Raw genomic sequence first — 19638 nt, 5'->3', positions numbered from 1 at the left:
GGAGGAACTAATCTTAACATCTTGGGAATTTTTTCTTTTTTTGCTACCAAAGCACATTCACAGCCTGTGTTGGTGGGCACTGACCAATCACAGACTTCACATGTTTCCCCGCCTTCATCCTCCAGCCGCCCAAACCTTGGACTTCAATAAGTGTTATATAACAGCTGAACTTTTATTTGCACTTCTCCCTTCGCTTCAGTCACTTCTCCACGAGTGCCGGAAGGATCGCAGGTATCGCAGCTTCACATCCAGTAGTATCACTTCCATCTTCATTCAGCAGCTCATATTTCACTGTGATTGCATTGTTGCTTGTAAGTTCACGGGTTATCAGTTTAGGAAAAAATAACCAACAATCATGGGTGAAAGAGTTGTGCTGCACTATTTCAATGGGAGAGGGAAGATGGAGTCTATTCGCTGGCTTTTAACAGTCGCAGAAGTCGAGGTAAGTGCTTTTTTTGAAGACCTGCAGACTTGATCAGCTGTAACATTTGTCATTTCATGGTAAACGTTACAGCTGAATAATGAAAATGCACTCAAAGTTCAGGCTTTACATATTATTACTGTCCCAGAAACTGATCTAAATGTTTATATTCACAGTTTGATGAGAAGTTTTTGGACACCCGCGAAGAGTATTTAAAACTCGTAAATGGTGAGTTTAATAAAAACAAAACCCGTAACTAAAATATGAAAAACTGAATGAAACGGACATGAATTAAAGGGGGGATTTAAGCTAAAATCATGTTCATCTTTTAACTAAAGTGAATCAGCAGTTTTTGTGGGCAAAAGGTTTCAGGAGTGTCATGACCTACAAAGATGTAGCCTAAGATGAATTATTATGCCTGGGAGTGCCACCCTGCTTTACTAGCTTCTGTGTTTACCCTGCAGATGGAAAGCTCATGTTTCAACAGGTGCCATTGGTGGAAATCGATGGCATGAAGCTCGTTCAGACAAAAGCCATCTTAAATTACCTCGCCGAGAAGTACAACATGCATGGAAAGGACCTCAAAGACCGTGTCATGTATGGTCTTTTATTTGTTTATTTATTTATCAGACATAATAAAGATAGTCCGTCTTGTAATTGAAGAATTTTTTTTTTTTTTTTTTTTTTTTTGCTGTTGTTGTTTTTGTTTTTTAGGATCAACATGTACTCCGAGGGACTGATGGACCTCATGGAAATGATTATGGTGCTGCCCTTCAATCCAGACCCCACAGCCAAACTGGAAGAGATTGAGAAAAAAGCAAAGGAACGCTACTTTCCTGTGTTTGAAAAGGTAGAAAAACAGAATAAAATGAGTTGTTGATGATTATAATGGTTTCTGACAACTAAAGTATGTGCTATGTGTTTTTGGACAAACGTCTTAGGCTCTGACCGGACCCGTGTACCTGGTGGGAGGCAAACTAAGCCTCGCAGATGTGCTGCTGGTTGAATGCACCCTGATGCTAGAGGAGAAATGCGCTGGGATTCTCAAACACTTCTCTGCTGTTAAGGTAACGTTGACAGAAACACCTTCTTCTATCATAACACTTGGTTTTTTTAAATGACACCATGAAAGTTTGTATTTACCTTTAAAGTTACAGGCCCTTTACAGGGTTTTTTCTGGGACATGCATGCTATTTCAGGGTATAAAGGTCCAATTTTTCAATCTTTAATAAATAAAGTTTTGGTTTAAAAAAAAAAATCAGGTAAGAGGTTCTCTTTTTAGATTTTGTTTTTTCTTTATTTTATACATGGAATGGCAGTTATTATTAAACCAAGTACCGTGAAATGCTCAGTCAGCTTTCTGTGTTTCCTCACAGTCTTTCCAGGGCAGGATGATCCAAATCCCTGCCATCAACAGGTTTCTGCAGCCAGGCAGTAAGAGGAAGCCACCCCCGGGTGAAAACTATGCAAAGGCTGTCATAGAAATCTTCCAGATCAAAATATAACCTCAGTAAAACCCATTACATTCCTGCTACATTCCTCATTAGGCTGCATGACTGGGATCAGTTATATCTGCAGGCCTACGTGGAAACAAATGCTGCACTAACACTATGGAAAGCATATGAATCTTGATGTGTGATCTTTCCTAACAATGTGAAATAAATAAATGTTGATCTTCCAAAAATATTTGAAGCTACTGTGTTTTTGTTCTGATTTTTTTTTTTAAAAAGATAATAATTATAATAAATTTGTGTCAAAGAAATAAAGAATGGGAAAACATTTCTTAGTAATCTGACTAAACCACCTCACTGAGCAGTAGACCGTTCCCTTTTTCAGGAGCTGAAAATTAAGTGGACAATTGACTGACTGGCACTTTATGGCCAGAAACCAATATTTCCTGTTCTTTTGTTTCATGTCAAATGTTGCAGACATTTCAAGTTGATTCTTAAATCTTACTGCTTCTCACTGTACTTTTAAATATGAGGCCCCAAGAGATGTTAGTGGAAGTGAGTGTGGCGTTCACTAGTCTGTAACCCTTCTGTAGTGCTAGCTATAGGTGGCGAGTACTGCTTCAGTGACATCTGCGCCATGAACGCAAGAAAAAGGGAAGTGTAATTTTCTCATCACTGAGCAAGCAGCTGGTTTAAAGCAGGAGGGTTGAAGAACATGCACAACAAAGTCAAACAATGCTGCCCACATTACTCGTTTGAGTAATATGTTGTGGTCAACTGTATCAAATGCTGCACTGAGATCCAGCAAAACTAAGACTGACATTTTTCCACTGTCTGTGTTCAGACATATGTCATTAAACACTTTGGTCAGAGTGGTTTCAGTGCTGTGGTTCTGTCTAAAACCTGACTGGAAGGCATCATAGCAGTTATTCTGTTTTAAGAAGTAATTGAACCTGGAGGTTTGTTTTTCGCCATCTGCGCTCAGCTTTCCTACACTCTCTTTTTTCATTTTTCACCAGTGTGGAGTTTCTCCAGGAAGACTTTTTCCTTCCAGAGATAACCTTCACCTTAATGGGAGCTGTTAAGGAATATATTCTAAAACACTTCTTCAGTAAAGACTCAGAGAAGAGAAACACACAGAACTTCTTGCTAGCAAGGGCAGCCTCCAGACTGAGAGACTCGCGCTGAGAAACTGCCCCGGTCTTTATTTATACTTCAGTGTGTGTGTGTGTGTGTGTGTGTGGGGGGGGGGGGGTCCTGCTGATCAAAGGGTCATATAACAGCACAAAAGGAACAGCCTTGGTCATAAAGAGGGTAGTCTCCCCCTCACCCTAGATGGTTCACCCTAGATAACACAGTGAAGAAGTCCAGCAGTTCATCTAAACAAAAGGCACTTAGACTAAAACTGACATAACTACGTTAATCCTACCGTAAAACAATAAGACAAGGTACGACCTCTCCCATGCTCCTAGGATGTGGGGGTGAACACCCTAGAATGTTACAGACCTCCTAGGATGAGACAATCTTTCAATATGCCACAAACTATATACTTCTACACACAAGTGATTACATGCAGTATTCTACCATATGCAAACTTATATCACTGAAAGATTATACTGACTACTAAGTACAATTTTCCATTGACAGGAGCAAAAGTGTCCATTACATTTAACATTTTAGCATTGAAGCTATTGACGAGCTCATTGACTGAACCTCTGGACAGGTCAGGTGTTAATGGGAAGACCTGGTAAATATCTCACAACTGTGTTCAGTTATACACCGTTTTGTGATCACCGCTGTTGATATATTTGTGTGGGCTGAACTTTTACTTTCAAAGAAAACACAGTAATGATCAGACAGGCCCACATCAGACACAGTAACCTTCGAAATGTTCAGGCCCTTGGAGATCAGTAGGTCAAGAGTGTGTCCTCTATTATGTGTGGCCTCTGTTACATGCTGAGTCAGCCCAAAGTTGCCCGGAGTGTTACTCAGGTCTTTAGTCCCTTTGTCCTGAGGGTTGTCCACATGGATGTTAAAATCCCCAGCAATAATTACACAGTCCAAATCAACACAGATCACAGACAGCAGTTCACTGAGGTCATTAAAAAAGTCTGTGCAGTATTTGGGAGGCCTGTAAACATTAAGAAACACAACTTTGGATGGGGCCTTCAGCTGTAAAGCCACATATTCAAAAGACTGAAAACTTCCAGGAGATAGCTGCTTACATTGAAATGATTCATTAAATAAGACAGCAACCCCTCCTCCTCTCCTGCTCGCCCTGACCTCACTGATAAAACTGTAGTTAGGAGGGGTCGTCTCGATGAGGACAGCTCCACTGTTACTTTGGTCCAACCAAGTTTCAGTTAAAAACATAAAATCAAGGCTGTGCTCAGTGATTAAATCATTAATTAAAAACGTTTTCCCAGCTAAAGATCTAACGTTTAATAAAGCCAGCTTAAGTGTTTTAGAGGTATTACTTGTCCCCTCCTGTTTGGGAGCAGTCTGTGGCACACAAGGTATGTTTACTATGTTTAAAGATCTTTTAGAGTGCAGCTCTCTGTGTTTTGACCAGGCCACATGTCTCCTGTCACCTAAAAGTACAGAAATTTTAAAACCTTCTAGTAAACAGGGTCCCAGCTTCTCCTGGGAAAAGTCACCACTGCCATAATCCTCGCAGCCCGGACCCTCCACACATCACACATCAGACTGCGGAGACAGAGCATGAAGGTGGTAAGGAGGAGCTAAGGGGGACGAGGCTGGGCAATGTAACTTCGATTGCTCTGTTGAGGACGGGGCTCGATGGCGAACCTTTAACTGCTCTGGTGGGGGGGTTTATGGGGGACAAAAAGGGATTGGGCCGGGGGGTAGATCTGAGCCCAACATTGACCAGCTCCATCATCTCCTCAGTGAATTTCAGGTGTGGCGAGGAGGGAGAAAGGGAGGGGGAGGAGGGTGTTGGCTTGTCAGGGGTTTGGGGGACTGGGGAAGGTCGTGGTCCCTGGTCCTGGTCCTGGTCGTTGGTGTTGTTGAGAGAGTTGGAGGCAAATAGGGACCCCTCTTCTTGCTCATCCCAGGTGGGGGCAGATGGAGCTCCTCCTCAAGGTTTCTGCTGGGTTTTGTCTGTTCTTGGAGTACTGTTTGTTCCTCTTTATGAGATAACTCCTCGTTTATCTCAGCCTTGGCACCAAGCACAGATGGATGACGTATGGAATAAAACAAGTTGGAGGTGAACAGTTTCACCCCTGACTTGTTAAAATTAAATCCATTTGCTTTAAACAGATGCCTGCGTTCCCAAGAAATATTAAAATTGTTGATAAAATGCACTGAGTGGTCAGCACATGCTGATTTATTCAGTGCAAACAACCTGCTGAATCTCTCGTCTCCTCCTCTGACAGGCGGTACAGGTCCACTGATGAATACAGCTGCATTCAGAGAGTTTACAGTATTTAATAATCCAGTAAAGTCCCGTTTCAGAACCTCCGACTGTTGTTTGGACACATCGTTTGACCCTGTATGCAGAACAATGTTTGTCACAGTTGGATATTCATCTGCAATTTGAAGAATTCTCTCCTTCAGGTTGTTGACCATATCCCTAGGAAAGCAGATGACTTTAGTGTTCTTACCGCACATCCTTTGTACAGCCTTTACAGCAGAGTCACCCACAATCAGAGTTTCAGGCCTAGCCTTTAGCTTTCCCTGTGGCCTTTTACTTTTCAACAGATTTTCAGACCTTACTTCGCTGCTTTTAGATGGATGGTTGTCCGATATAGATCCAGGGTCCTTTGATAGTGGAGCAAATCTGTTCTGCAGTTTCACATTCAGTTGTTTTGGAGGTTTGTTGTTAACCTTCCTATTCACGGTTGTCCAGTCCTGTTTCCTCCCGTGTACAGGGGTAGAAGAGCTTCTCTGTCAAATCAAATCAAATCAAATCAAATCAAATCAAATCACTTTTATTGTCACATCACATGTGCAGGTACATTGGTACAGCACATGTGAGTGAAATTCTTGTGTGCGAGCTTCACAAGCAACAGAGTTGTGCAAAATACAATAACATAAACAGGCAAAATATACGAATGGCTAAATCTGAAACTAATAAATATATGTACAATATATAATAGTATATGCAAAAAAAAAAATTTCTGGATGTGTATACTAAATGTTTTTCTACGTGTGTGTGTGTATACACATATTTTACAAATTAAATAGAGTAAACAATAAATAAAATATATAAAAATATACAGAGTTGAGACATGTGCAAAACAGTGGCATTACTGTACAGTATGGAGTGCATAATGTTGAAGTTCCAGTAGTGGAGGTGAGGTGTCTATGACGTGTTCAGCAGTCTGATGGCCTGGTGGAAGAAGCTGTCTCTCAGTCTGCTGGTTCGGGACCGGATGCTGCAGAACCTCCTTCCTGATGGAAGTAAGTAAGTAAGTAAGTAAAATTTATTTATATAGCACTTTTTAAGACAAAAACGCTGTTACAAAGTGCTTCACATGAAGACATGTCAAACAAACAATATAGCAACATAGAGGAAATATAAAAGCATATCAAACAAGCAATAGTACAATATAAATATAAAATAAAACAACATATTACGCATTAACATTACCCAAATGCCTGTCTAAACAGATGTCGATGGTGCGTAGTGAGGAGGGTAAACCGTTCCACAGTATTGGAGCCAGGGTTTGAAAAGCGTGATCCCCCTTTGCAGCGAAGTAGTCTGAACAGTTTATGGCTGGGGTGACTGGAGTCCTTGATGATCCTCCCCGCTTTCTTCAGGCACCGCTTCCTGTAGATGTCTTGGAGGGAGGGAAGCTCACCTCCAATTATCCGTTCAGAGCACCGCACTACTCGCTGGAGAGCTTTGCGGTTGTAGGCGGTGCTGTTGCCATACCAGGTGGTGATGCATCCAGTGAGGATGCTCTCAATGGCACAGTGATAGAAGGTCCTGAGGATGCGGGGGCTCATGCCGAATCTTTTCAGTCTCCTGAGAAAGAAGAGGCGCTGTTGCGCCTTCTTCACTGTTTTGTTTATGTGTACTGACCACGTAAGATCCTCAGCCAGATGTACTCCAAGGAACCGGAAGCTGCTCACTCTCTCCACAGCAGCGCCGTTGATGGTGATGGGGGTGTGTACTTCTCTGCACCTCCGGAAGTCCACTATCAACTCCTTTGTCTTTGCAACGTTGAGGGTGAGATGGTTGTCTTGACACCAGTGGGTCAGGGCGCTGACCTCCTCCCTGTCTCGTAGGAAGTGAAGGCCAGTCGGTTTCAGAGATTTCAGCTCGCTGTGTCCTGCCTGTGATACGTCCTCCCCCTTCCAGGAGACATGATTTATGTCTTGGTTTTGCACCAAGACAGTCCAAGGGGGGATTATCGCTTGAGGATTTATTATAATGCACAGAGTCTACTTTCTTGGTCATGTTATCTGTGCTCCTTAGCCATCTCGCTGAGAAGCACAACCTGCACAGAAAGGACCTCAAAGATCGAGTTATGTATGCTCCACTTCAATAATCATGGAATAATAAAGAGAGAACTTCTGATACTATATCGTGGCTGTATTTAAATACATTATTAAGCTTTTCCTTAGGATCAACATGTACTCTGTCACTGCCGTTCTGTGCAGACCCCAAACCTAAACTGGAAAACATTCAAAGCAGAGCAAATGAGCGCTACCTTCCTGTGCATGAAAAGGTAAAATAACTGACTCTTTTTGTTTAGAAAAACATGATTGTTGCCAAAATGGCCATTATGCATTTTTTTGGACAAATTTCTCAGGCTCTGACTGGACCGTTTACCTGGTGGGAGGTAAACTAAGCCTCGCAGATGCTGCTGGCTGAATGGACCCTGGAGCTGGAAGAGAGATTTCCAGGAATTTACAAAGACTTTCCCAACATTAAGGTAACAGTGACAGAGCTGGATATGATTCAACAAAACAACGAATCACCTGTCCTTGTGAAACTGAAGCACATACAGGGCATTCCAAGAAAAATCAGTGCCTCCCACCCCGTCCTCTCAAAATCAACTTCTACAATAACTTTAGTATATTTAGAGACGTCATGAGAATTTGTATCTCTATTTTATGAATACTTAATAAGTTACAGACCATTTAACTACACCGAGGTGGTTACCCTCTGCTATGTCAGAATATAAATGTCAAATTTTGCATATTTTCATTAAATAAACCAAAGTTACAATGAGAAGCACTCCCAGAGCGCAAACCTCTGCCAAAGCAGCTCACTCAGTGGGCAATATTTACTTTTAAGTGAGTCGTATTGTATTTTGTATGCAATCATTTTGGTTTTTTTCTTTTAAAATGTACTTTTAAAAGAAAAAAATGTACAGCTCATTAAAGACATAATGCATTTGGTGAAATGTAAAAGTGAGATCAAAGGTCAGGTATTTGTTAAATGTTGCCAATACAAACAAAAGCAGCAGACTTTTAAGTGCAGTTTTGAAGATAGAAATTGGACCTTATTTGACCTTGAAATGGTCAGAAATCCAAAGTAATGTGATAGTTAAAATTCCCTTAAACTATTCTCTATATGCTGTCAATAAAAACAATGGAAGTAAGAAACATGTTTTAAATAGCTCTATATAGGATTATTATCACTTTGACCTTTCAGATCACTCTGTTGATGTTAAAAAGTCAGAGGTCAAGTGTGACATGATATCTTAAATCTTTATGTGGTATTTTCTATATGTTGACAGTACATGCCACAGTTGTAATATTTAATGTTTCTAGGTTATAGGGCTTTCCACTAATATACCATTAAGTACACTTTGAAGACCTTGGTGGATGTAACCCAAATTTTAATGGGTGGTTAACATGACAGAAGGACACAAACACAATTGCAGAGGTTAAAAAAACGTCAGCTGGTTCTCAGGGATTCAGGTGGAAGCTTTTTTAAGATTTGATGAATTTCATATTGAATGACTCATATTATTATTGTTATTAAAACTCAGTACTGTGAAACGCTTAGTCAGTTCCCAGTCTTTCCTCCCAGTCTTTCCAGGGCAGGATGATCCAAATCCCTGCCATCAACAGGTTTCTGCAGCCAGGCAGTAAGAGGAAGCCACCGCCGGATACAAAACTATGCAAAGGCTATCATGGAAGTCTCCCAGTCCAAATGACCATCTCAGTAAAATCTGTTCCTTATCATGCAGCATGTTTGTGATCATTTATATCTGCAGGCCTACGTGTCGATAAATGCTGCACTAACAGGATAGATGAGAAGGTATGTGAGCTTTTCTAACAATGTGAACTAAATAAATGTTGATATTAAAGGACTCATTCAGATGCTTGGTGGATCAAAATCTAACAGTCCTTTTCTGTGTTTTGACATCATCCCCAACGCCACTGTCTCAAATGCAGCCCCAAACTGTGAGACCACCTTGTGTTACAGATGGTTCTAGACCAAGGGTGGGCAACTTCAGGCCTCAAGTGCCAGTGCCCTGCAGGTTTTAAATGTGTCCTTGATCCAACACAGCTGATTCAAATGGCTAAATGACCTCCCCAACATATCTTGAAGTTCTCCAGAGGCCTGGTAATGAACTAATCATTCGATTCAGGTGTGTTGAAACAGGGTAATGGTAAATAGTAAATGGCCTGTATTTATATAGCGCTTTACTAGTCCCTAAGGACCCCAAAGCGCTTTACATATCCAGTCATCCACCCATTCACACACACATTCACACACTGGTGATGGCAAGCTACATTGTAGCCACAGCCACCCTGGGGCGCACTGACAGAGGCGAGGCTGCCGGACACTGGCGCCACCGGGCCCTCTGACCACCACCAGTAGGCAACGGGTGAAGTGTCTTGCCCAAGGACACAACGACCGAGACTGTCCAAGCCGGGGCTCGAACCGCCAACCTTCCGATTACAAGGCGAACTCCCAACTCTTGAGCCATGATCGCCCGGGTGAGATCTAAAACCATTATGTGCACTTATATGAACATCTGAAGAAGTGTCGCTGGTTGTTTAAAGACACATTTTGATTGAATTTTGTCTTCTAACACAACACTTTTTAGTTTGTTGCCTCAGAGCAATGTTATGCAGTTAGGCTGCCTTTCTTAGGGCAGCAACGCTAAAGCAGTGCTTCTGAACTCTGATCCTGGTGACTCTGTTTTAGGTTTGTTGAAAGGTTTTTATGGGGATAACTGCAGGGACTTGGGTCACAGGGAGAACCTCTGGGGAAATGATTTGAGAGCACTGAGTGATACATAAGCAGCCAAACCAACTGAACTTGTACCAAATTGCAGGAAATAGGCACAAGAACTTTTTATGGGAGGAAAAAATGTGATTGGACAGTTGGGGGTCATTCCCTCAGTGAGGAAAGTGAACTAGATGAAAGTGAGAATTAGGTTTGAGGAACAGTTAGGAGATCAAGGGTCAGTTAAAGGACACACATGTTCATGTACAAGTGTGTGGGTAACCAATAGTGTGTGTGTATATGAATGATGATGTGTGCCTGTGTTGGGAGCTGGAAGGGGGCTTTATGAAGGGAGCTGGAAGGTACCGGGATGGTAGTCCAAAAGGCAAATGACAGAAATGACACCCAGCTCTGTTTTATAAAGTTCCACACATTTAAATTCATTTGCAATAAAGAGTTATCTTATCTTAAACACACACAAACATGCAATATCACATAAAGACCAGCCCAAGCATGGATGAGTGCACACACAAATACACTCAGTTATTTGTTTGTTGGATTAAATGCTTTTATGAAAATTGAATAGATAGATAAAGTAAAAGTGCCACAGGTGCATAGTGAGGCCCTCATACTGTATATTTAACATATACAACAGTGATTAAAAAAACAATAACAAAACAAATAACCTTTTAAATAAGTAGAAATTATTAATAAAATGATTAAACTTTTAAGAAAAAAAGATCATAAAAAGTTTGTTTTTTCAACAAAAACTAAAAAAGGAAGGCAGACTGCCACGTGCAGCGCCGCATTTGGATGTGTCTGAAGCTTGGAGCTTGACTTCCCTACGTTTCTCCTACAAATGGGCCTTGAGCTTGTTTGGAGGTTCTAGCAGGGGAGCGCAGCTACTGGTATACCGATGGATGGTCGTCCGCCGGGGGGGGACATCGTCCGCTGCCACCGAGCGCTGGGCGTCGGGAGGGACACACATGGACCGGTGAGGGAGGAAGGGGACACCCGCCTAGCCAGCCAGATCAGCCGAATCAACCCTAGCGATCAATGGGGTGACAGATGTCGCAGCCAGATCGCCCTCACATCCAGAAACGATCGGTCGTTTAGCATATTTTATAGTCCTGCATAACAAACCTGTTCACAATGAGGGTTTAAAGACTCAGAGTCCTGGTCGGGATCCGTACAGTTTGTCTGGTTCATCTTATAAATAGAAGCTGCATCGGTAAAATTATTTTAAACAGTAAAACAGAAAACTGTATCTGTTTTACCCATGATGGTTAGCGACAAAATGCAAATAAGCATGCTTGCATTGGCTGAAGCTGCCCAATCAGCGCCTTCACGCATTTTCCTACTCCACCCCTTCAACAACCCTGAGCGCTGTGAATGTTACGTAAGATTAACTTTTACTTCCACTCTTTTGCATTTCTGCGTAGAGGTTGAGTGCGCACAGGTATGAAAACTACACACGCAGGGGAACAGCTTCCACATTTATGCAGCTGCTTGCGAATTTACTGTGATTTCACTTTGCTTCACAGATTTTAGGCCCTGAAAAACAAAAAGAAAACACCGACAACAGCCATGTCCGAAAAACCTGTGGTGTACTATTTTAATGGGAGAGGGAAGATGGAGTCAATCCGCTGGCTTTTAACTGTTGCAGAAGTCGAGGTAAGTGAAGGAGGTGTGAGTTTTTGAAGAACTGCAGGCTTTTGTGCAAATCTGATTTGAAATACTTTCTTTGCAGTTCGATGAAGTGCTTCTGACAACTCGGGAGCAGTATGAAAAACTCCTTGATGGTGAGATGGGTGCATGCAGGGAATGCAAGAGATAGGATTATTCTGGGTAAACATTAAACTAAAGGTTCAAACAAGGAAGGTTAAAAGTTTTGGGTTTTTTTTTAAATCTGTTAAATCGTTTAAAATTGAACTCGTGACTGTGGGTGGAGTTTTTGTGGTTTGCCTCCAAGTCATGCTTTAACTTCCCCTCCCATCCACCCCATGGTCTTAGAGCCACGTTATGTAATCTAGATTGAGACAGCAGCTTGTATGCAAACATCTCTTAATATCTTCTCATCTACAGTCAAAGATGCACGTTAAAACAAATTGTGTTGGTCTTTTCCACTGGGAGTGCAAACCTGCTTTACCTGCTGCTGTTGTGCTTGCTCCAAAGATGGGGCGCTCATGTTTCAACAGGTCCCTTTGGTGGAAATGGATGGCATGAAGCTCATTCAGACAAAAGCAATCCTGAATTACATCGCAGAGAAGTACAATCTGCATGCAAAGGATCCCAAAGAACGAGTCATGTATGGTCCTTAAAAAAAAAGTGTAATAAAGTTTTTGTCTTACATCATAGCTGTATTTAAATAGGTTATTATGCTTTCCTTCAGGATCAACATGTATTCTGAGGGATTGACAGACCTCATGGAAATGATTATGATCCTCCCCTTCACCCCAGATCCCAAACCCAAATTGGACAACATTCAAAGCAAAGCAAAGGAGCGCTACCTTCCTGTGTATGAAAAGGTAAAATAACTGATTGTTTGGTTTAAAAACCTGAGTTTCTGCTGATCATTGCTAAAATAGGTGTCATAAAATAGGCTCTGACTGGACCCGTGTACCTGGTGGGAGGTAAACTAAGCCTTGCTGATGTGCTGCTTCTTGAATGCACCCTGATGCTGGAGGAGAAATTTCCAGACATTTTGAAAGACTTCCCCAATGTCAAGGTAAACGTGTTTCAACAAAAAAATAAATCAACAACAAGTTCAATGAGAAAGCCAAAGCCCAGTGCTGTGAAACGCTCATCTTTCTGTTATTCCTTCCAGTCCTTTCAGGGCAGGATGACACAAATCCCCGCCATCAGCAGGTTTCTGCAGCCGGGCAGCAAGAGGAAGCCGCCGCCAGATGAAAAATACTTGAAGAATGTTGTGGAAGTCTTAAACCTCAAGTTGCCACCTTAAAAAAAACACTACAAAAGATCTATTACATTCCTCATTAGGCAGCGTGATTATGATCAGTTACATCAAAAATCAGTTACATCTAAAATCTTAATTAGTTTAAAGGACAAACAACACAATAAGAGTTAAGAGGCAGATAATCATTTACCAGCCTCTTAACTCTTATTGTTAAGAGGCAAGTAAATACGTGAAGATAGACGAGGCACCAACACAACAACATGGAAAGAACTTCTGTAATCTTCTTTAGCAATAAATACATTTGACAAAAACACTCGAAGCTGCTGTTTTTCTTCTAGATAAAACACAACAGTTTTTAATGAATTAAACTTGTTTTAATTTGCTGTTATTAGAAAAAAATCACAAAAACTCTTTCCCCATCATAGACGGACAAGAATACAAATGAAAATGCTTCAACTTGTTCTTTTTCTCAAGTTCTAGAAATAAATCCGAGCCCTAACAGCACCCAGAGCTCACAGTCGTCTCCTGTAGTGTGGGTTAAGAAATCATGGAAGTTCCCATTCATACACTTGCTCATATGCATGTATTAAAAAATAATACTGCAGTAAAATTTGATTTAGTCGGCTTAGTGGGAATGTTTCCTGTTTCCAGGGTAAAGGTTGATGTTCTCCCGGTCAGACGATCAGAAGTAAGAGGCGAAACACCATCAACAAGCTGTAAGACAGACAAAAGCAACTGCATCAGCGAGTTTAACAAATAAATGTCCCAATCCCTGATTTGTGCAACAATTTGTACTGTCTGGTAGCACGTCTGACTCTGACCTTAGCCCTGTCATTATTCCAGCTGGCATTAATTTCCCAGAGTTCTTGTATCTCATTCCCATGATGACTGCGAGAACTCCCGAGGACACTGAAAGAAAGAAAACACCCTGTTATGACACTAGCTGGACACTGAACCTCTACACTCTTGATTGTAGCCGGGCTGCATATAGAGAGCCATACTCACGCAGTGACACCTTGATGTCCTTTGGGTCACTCGTTATGTTGTAGGCACCGAAAGCGGATAATCCGCCAAAAACTAGACCAGCCATCAGGGACATCACGCTGCCTGCGGGGAAACGCAAAAATCAATCACGTTTGATTTCATTTCCAACACTTTAATATTTAGTTGAGCTTTATGCACAGCTGTGGTCAGAATCTGAATCAGAAATACTTTATTAATCCCGAAGGAAATTATGCTCCTCAACCTTTTCTCTTGTATCCCATAAATCCTCCAAAAGCAATGGCTGCAGCATAGCTGAAGCCAATCCAGTCCAACGCCATCGTAAAGCTGAAAACCAAAAAGCAGTGCAGGGTGTCAGGTGGTTAAAAGACACAACTCAGGACACTTATTCAGCTTTAATCTTTACCAAGCACGCGCTCCCCAAAAGAGGTGGGTGGATAAATTTAATTATCGACAGTATCGATATCGGATCGATACTAACATGACAGGATCGATACTTTGTTTCTATCCTCTAAGTTCAGTGTATAGCCACTGATGTGTGTTATTATTTTTTGTTTTTTGATTTGTAAATTGATGATGATTCACCTCATTAGTCATGACATAAGTTAAAAATATCGGTATTGCTATCTACTGCATCCACTTGGTTTTGGATAAATACGCAATTTTGCAGGCACAGCACTGCTCACCAATGCAGATACTGCACTGCTCCCAAACTATTCTTCATAATTCTTGGGTTTCGACATATGTGTAATCTAATCATATCTACCCACAATAAGATCTCCGGATGTTGCTGTGAGCCTCTGGGATGATTCAACTACAGAAACAATCGCAGCACAAAGCTAAAGACGTGCACATGAACGCCTATGCTGGCTACTTTCTTTAAACTGTTGTTAAAACGACTACGTATTGGTGAAGCTCACATGAATTGTTACTGTTGTATGAATCGTGTTGCTGCATATTACATACCTGGAGTCCAGACAAGTGAGCAGCAGCAGCAGCCACAACCTTTGGTCCGAAATTGCGCTTCCTCGTTGACTGGCCGTGGAGATACGTAGAAATGCGTAAATCCCGCGTCATCAGGGGTTGTGAAGCGCGTCTCTCCCGCCGCCATCTTTCTCAGGGGTTGTGGCCACAGTTATATATCGTATTTCTATGCACAGCTCCCGAATGTTATTGTGTTTATTTATTTTAACGTTATCTATTCATAACGTTTCACACGTTACCCAAGCTGTTTTCTGTACCAATACGAAGCCAGATTCTAATTTCGGTTAATTTTTAGGTCCAGGTAATTTTTATTGGTGAAAGAGAAAAAATGATTTGTTAAAAATGTTGTTGCTCAGGTAGAAAACTCGTGGACGGAAAGTAGAAGCGGATCATCTCCCTCTAACCCTAGCATCCACCTCTGTCACACCAACCATCTTCCATCAACCCTCTCTGTGGTCCTCTTCTTTTCCTCCTGACTGGCCTGACTCCTGACTTCATCCTTCCACCATCCTTTCTCCGGTAAATCTACTATCCCTCCACTGCAAATCTAATCCTGCCCATTCTGGTCACTCCAGGATAATAATAATAATAAAAAACGTCCCCTATCTCTTCCTGTCTGCTTGTTAATAAGAAGACTTTGAAAGTACAAAAACATGACTATACACATGTTTGTCTGTTTTCCATTTTATTCATTTACTTATTTTTAGATTCTTTGGTAAAGACTAATTTTAAAGGGGGAACTTGTCAGTATTTACCTTTCCTGTTCATCTTTGAAGACTTAGTGTCAAATTAAATTTTTACATAAACATTAACAATTTGATATATAAGCGCACTCAACCCTATCATTTAAAATAAATACCTTATTACATTAATTATCCTGAACAACTTACTTATGTCCAGCTGTCCATACAGGTTCAACCTACAGGCAGAGCAAATGAAACCGCTGGAAAGTTAAAAATCCTGACTTCAGGAGGTGCGGCTCTCCCGGACCAACATGGCTGCTGTCTTGAGTACTTCCAAACAAAAACCAGAAGCGACCCCTAGCGGTAACCTCGAGCTAATATTTTGACAACTTTCCCTATCTCTGACCCATTTCTGAGTTTCTAGTGGCAAGTGACTTCTCTGAACTACTATGGCTTTTCACACTTCTAAAAGTAGCCCTTCAGGACTCTATTTCTTAAAACTGGAGACACAAAGCATATTACAAATGGTAAGTGGACTGGTGCTTGTATAGTGCTTTTTTTCTTTTTCTTTGTTAACTTTACTTGAGCACTCAATGTGCTTTATACAACATGCCTCATTCACCTATTCACACACATTCATACAAAAGATTTTTTTTCTACACCTCAGTCTTTTAATCTAACATTTAAGCACAAAAAAGAAACATAAAATTCAAGATCTGCAATATGATATAAAATATATCTCCCAAAGAAGAGCCCCACATGTGTCTCCTTCACTGCATTGAGCTACAGAGTCAGGTGTGCTTAATTTTAGGTCTTTCTGTAAATTATTCCATGCTGTTCTCCTCAGATCTGTCAGAACTCCATGCACATCAAAAAGCAAAAGATGGTCTCTCCCTGCTTTAGCCCAGAAGATGCAGCGTTCATTTTCTCCAAAAATGGTTTCACATTTTGTTTCATCATATTTCCACTTTGAATGGGTTCATTTTGAATGAGCTTTGGCACAGAGTTGTGTTCATTGATAATGGTTTCTGACAGTGCTCTTGAGCCCATGCAGTGATTTCCACGACAGATTCGTTCTAGGTTTTTATACAGTGCCACCATTGGGCCTTGTACCTTGTCCCCTGTGCAGAGATTTCTCTAGATTCCCAGAATCTCTATATGATATTATGTAATATAGATGATGAGATATTCGAGCCAGGTCTTCCCAATTTATGTTAAAAAATAGATATTCAAAGTATTTCTTTGTTTTTCTTGCTGAATGGTGAAACTCTATAAGGGGCCCTTTTTATACCCTTCATGTTTATGATCTGTTGCCAATTAACATAATTGTTTCTTTGTAGTATCACTTTTCCAAACTTTTTGTTCCCCCATGCAAAATTCTTTGAGACGTGTGGCTGACATCAAATCAAAATTGAACTTTTTGGAACTGGGGTTGTATTTATACTGATTTAATGTGAAATTTAGTGAATGCAATGTCTCTAATAAAAACACAAAAACAGAAAATTCTAAAGTTTGGCTTTCAGTGCAAAATTCGATTAGATCTGCAGTGTATGTAAATATGTTGCAAGGGCGGGTAGGAAGGGCACGAGGTGAGCAAGGATACAGTCAAAGCTTTTACGGCATTTTAAAGTAAAATCAAACAACTTCTTCTTAAGTACAAATCTTGATAATATTAATACGCTTTATTTGTACACACAACATTTAAAAAACAGACTTAAAGTACAAAAAGCAGACTTTTCAGAAAGTAAATTCAAACATCAGCCCAAAGAAAACAGATACAGTTAATGTGATGAAACAGAAATAAAGATTCAAGGTTATGACAAATAAACAACACTAATAAAATCACAAAAGCAAGAGAGCTGAAACAATAAACAGAACCAAAAAAGACAAAAAAAAAAGAGATGACATCACATACGACACCAATAAAATCTCCTCAGGTAGATCATTCTAGAGTCGAGGGGCTCTAATGGCACAGTGATCACCTTTAGAGTGTGACTGTGAAACAGCTGGAAGGCCCCAGCTGAGTATCTAAATTTGCAAAATGGCCCATGAGGAGTCAACATGCTCTGACATGCAGCCAGACCCTGACGCACTCAGGAAGCATACAGGGAACCAATAGCAAGAGCTGGATTCATGTCAGGCTATCTGCTAAAACTACTAAGAAGCAAGTGCTTAACCAAAACATGTCTTATTTCACACCACATTACAGCCTGCTGGATGTTTTAAACTCATCTTTTTGCAGTAACACCATAACACACGTGAATAATGAGATCACAGAGGAGATAATATCTTATAAAAAAAACCAACAGATTGTTATCAGGTTTTAGCTGTGTGGAAATTTTGCGCTGTTTGTTGTAGTTTTTCAGGGTTTTATCAAAGATAATTGGTTACTCTGGTGTGTTGGGTGTTGCACACATAAAATAAAATCTACAGTAAACTGCACACTCCTACTGTAAAGCTTTACTTTACTTCTCTGTAGTATCATAGTTTCAAAGCGCCATAGCCCAAAGAACTTACCCATGTCACAGATGGTGATGTGAAGAGTCTGCTCTCTTGGATCTTCAGCAGCATGTCCCAGATGATGCATCAGAACCAAACAGGCACATCAGAAAACTTGTGACTGAAGGCGAGGACTTTGTCATGAAGAAGAACTAGAGGACTGGTGGAAAGAAACTTGGGGTGAAGCTAGACAAGAACAAAGAAATGAAAAAGGAGGACGAGAAGACAAAACTGAAGGGTGAGAAGAAATTGGAAAAGTTACTGGGGATTAAAGAAATGCAGGAGATGAAGTAAGAAATTTAACAAAAACTTGATGAAAGGATGAGAAAAGGTTGGATGATAAGAAGAATTAGCAGTATAAAAGTAAAATTAAAAGAAAAAGGAATGACTTGTGTTTTTTCAAGCACAGCAGGCAGAGCTGCAGAACAAAGAAAACAAAGTGCAAAGAAAGGGGGAAAAGGAAAGTCAAAGGGAGGGAACAGGCTGAGCAGACAGGAAAAAAAGTAAGAGAGTAAAAAAACAAAAAAGAAAGAGTTAGAATAAGAAAAGGTGACAAAAGAGAAAATAAGGACCAACACGAACAGAGAGAAAAGGAGGAGAAAAGAGTTCAGAAGCCAGAGAAGAGGAGGAGGAGCTCGGCTTCAGGAACTGGATCTGAAGCGTGACTGTGCCAAGTGATGGGGAAGGTAAAGACTTGCCTTTCTGCCTCCCCCCTCTATAGGGGTGTTTGCAGGATTTAAATGGGGGAACAGAGGAGAGCCAATAACAAGGCTGAAGGGATCATGGGAAATCAGAATATTTCATGAGAAATTAAAAAACAGAATTTAGAAAAAACTGGTGCAGAAAACTTAGGACATGTTTTAAAAGACACTGTAAAACCAGGCATTGCCTTAGTTCATGTTGACCAACTGATTTGCGAAAAAAAAATTAGAGCCAGGGCCCCCTCCCCTCCCCGCCTCACTCATCATCGTCTCCATTGTTCCCTTTCTCTGCCCACCTCCTCCTTTATCTCAGCCCTCTGTTGACCATCCATCACCAATCATTAAAAACTAAACATCATCAGGTTTGTTTCTGCATGATGTCGTTACTCTGAATAAACACAACAGGTTAAACCCCACAGCAGACCGACTGCATCTCATTGTTGAGCTGGTGCTTATCTCACTAATTTCAGAAATGCCTGCCGTTTGTGTTATTGATATTAATGCATTCCCAGGCTTTTAATCTCCAAGCTAAGTGCCAAACTTAACTTCAGTCACTCGTGCAGGTGGGAAGAATCATTTGTATGGAGGGCCGTGAAAGGTCCTAAGACTGAAGAGGCTGTCTACAAAACTTTGAAAGGCAGTTTAAACACCACAGCCCACCCGAGTATTGTTCCTGACCATGAGAAGTAATAAAGCATAATGTATATACATAATACAGAGGCAGAACAGTATGCATCTTCTACATATATGTGATATCAAACTTATAATCAAAGCAGTAAGAGCAACAGAGAAGAGACAACTTGCCCAGGAAAACCACTTTAT

At 40.9% G+C, this 19638-nt stretch overlaps 4 protein-coding genes and 1 pseudogene across 7 annotated transcripts; 3 read left to right on the top strand and 2 right to left on the bottom strand.

The window, feature by feature from the left end:
* Positions 1-106: 106 nt before the first annotated feature.
* LOC146655734 (glutathione S-transferase A2-like) lies at positions 107-2099 on the top strand. Of its 2 annotated transcripts, XM_085428309.1 has the most exons (7): positions 107-233; positions 318-442; positions 598-649; positions 886-1018; positions 1136-1271; positions 1363-1488; positions 1798-2099. In XM_085428309.1, the coding sequence occupies exons 2-7, from the start codon at positions 356-358 to the stop codon at positions 1924-1926; spliced, it is 663 nt and encodes a 220-aa protein (XP_085284435.1). In that variant the 5' UTR covers positions 107-233; positions 318-355; the 3' UTR covers positions 1927-2099. The 2 variants fall into 2 exon arrangements, with proteins under 2 accessions (XP_085284435.1, XP_085284434.1); XM_085428308.1 differs by having other exon boundaries at positions 155-442.
* Positions 2100-3134: 1035 nt separating this feature from the next.
* Positions 3135-18999, bottom strand: LOC146655730 (uncharacterized). 2 transcript variants are annotated; one of them, XR_014914351.1, is made up of 3 exons: positions 18134-18999; positions 6150-6285; positions 3135-5778 (listed from the first exon to the last, which is right to left on the bottom strand). XR_014914351.1 is itself a non-coding variant. In XM_085428305.1 (3 exons), exons 1-3 carry the CDS (start codon positions 6841-6843, stop codon positions 4786-4788), a joined length of 1488 nt encoding a protein of 495 aa, XP_085284431.1. In that variant the 5' UTR covers positions 6844-7561; the 3' UTR covers positions 3135-4785. The 2 variants fall into 2 exon arrangements, 1 of the variants encoding a protein (XP_085284431.1); XM_085428305.1 differs by lacking the exon at positions 18134-18999 and adding an exon at positions 6485-7561.
* LOC146655733 (glutathione S-transferase A4-like) lies at positions 7296-9008 on the top strand (annotated as a pseudogene).
* LOC146655732 (glutathione S-transferase 3-like) lies at positions 11361-13258 on the top strand. Of its 2 annotated transcripts, none has more exons than XM_085428306.1 (7): positions 11361-11489; positions 11575-11704; positions 11781-11832; positions 12206-12338; positions 12423-12558; positions 12633-12758; positions 12858-13258. In XM_085428306.1, exons 2-7 carry the CDS (start codon positions 11618-11620, stop codon positions 12990-12992), a joined length of 669 nt encoding a protein of 222 aa, XP_085284432.1. In that variant the 5' UTR covers positions 11361-11489; positions 11575-11617; the 3' UTR covers positions 12993-13258. The 2 variants fall into 2 exon arrangements, with proteins under 2 accessions (XP_085284432.1, XP_085284433.1); XM_085428307.1 differs by having other exon boundaries at positions 11405-11429.
* On the bottom strand, positions 13502-15058 carry tmem14a (transmembrane protein 14A). The gene is made up of 5 exons (XM_085428310.1): positions 14916-15058; positions 14194-14276; positions 13953-14054; positions 13769-13856; positions 13502-13661 (listed from the first exon to the last, which is right to left on the bottom strand). Exons 2-5 carry the CDS (start codon positions 14267-14269, stop codon positions 13622-13624), a joined length of 306 nt encoding a protein of 101 aa, XP_085284436.1. The 5' UTR covers positions 14270-14276; positions 14916-15058; the 3' UTR covers positions 13502-13621.
* Positions 19000-19638: the final 639 nt, after the last annotated feature.

Source organism: Rhamphochromis longiceps, linkage group LG13, assembly GCF_057381845.1.
Source record: "Rhamphochromis longiceps isolate RC_006_pf linkage group LG13, R_longiceps_female_GT1.1, whole genome shotgun sequence".
NCBI classification, from domain to species: domain Eukaryota; kingdom Metazoa; phylum Chordata; class Actinopteri; order Cichliformes; family Cichlidae; genus Rhamphochromis; species Rhamphochromis longiceps.
The sequence above is the reverse complement of the archived record's forward strand: the minus strand, read 5'-3'. Positions and strand labels throughout refer to the sequence as shown.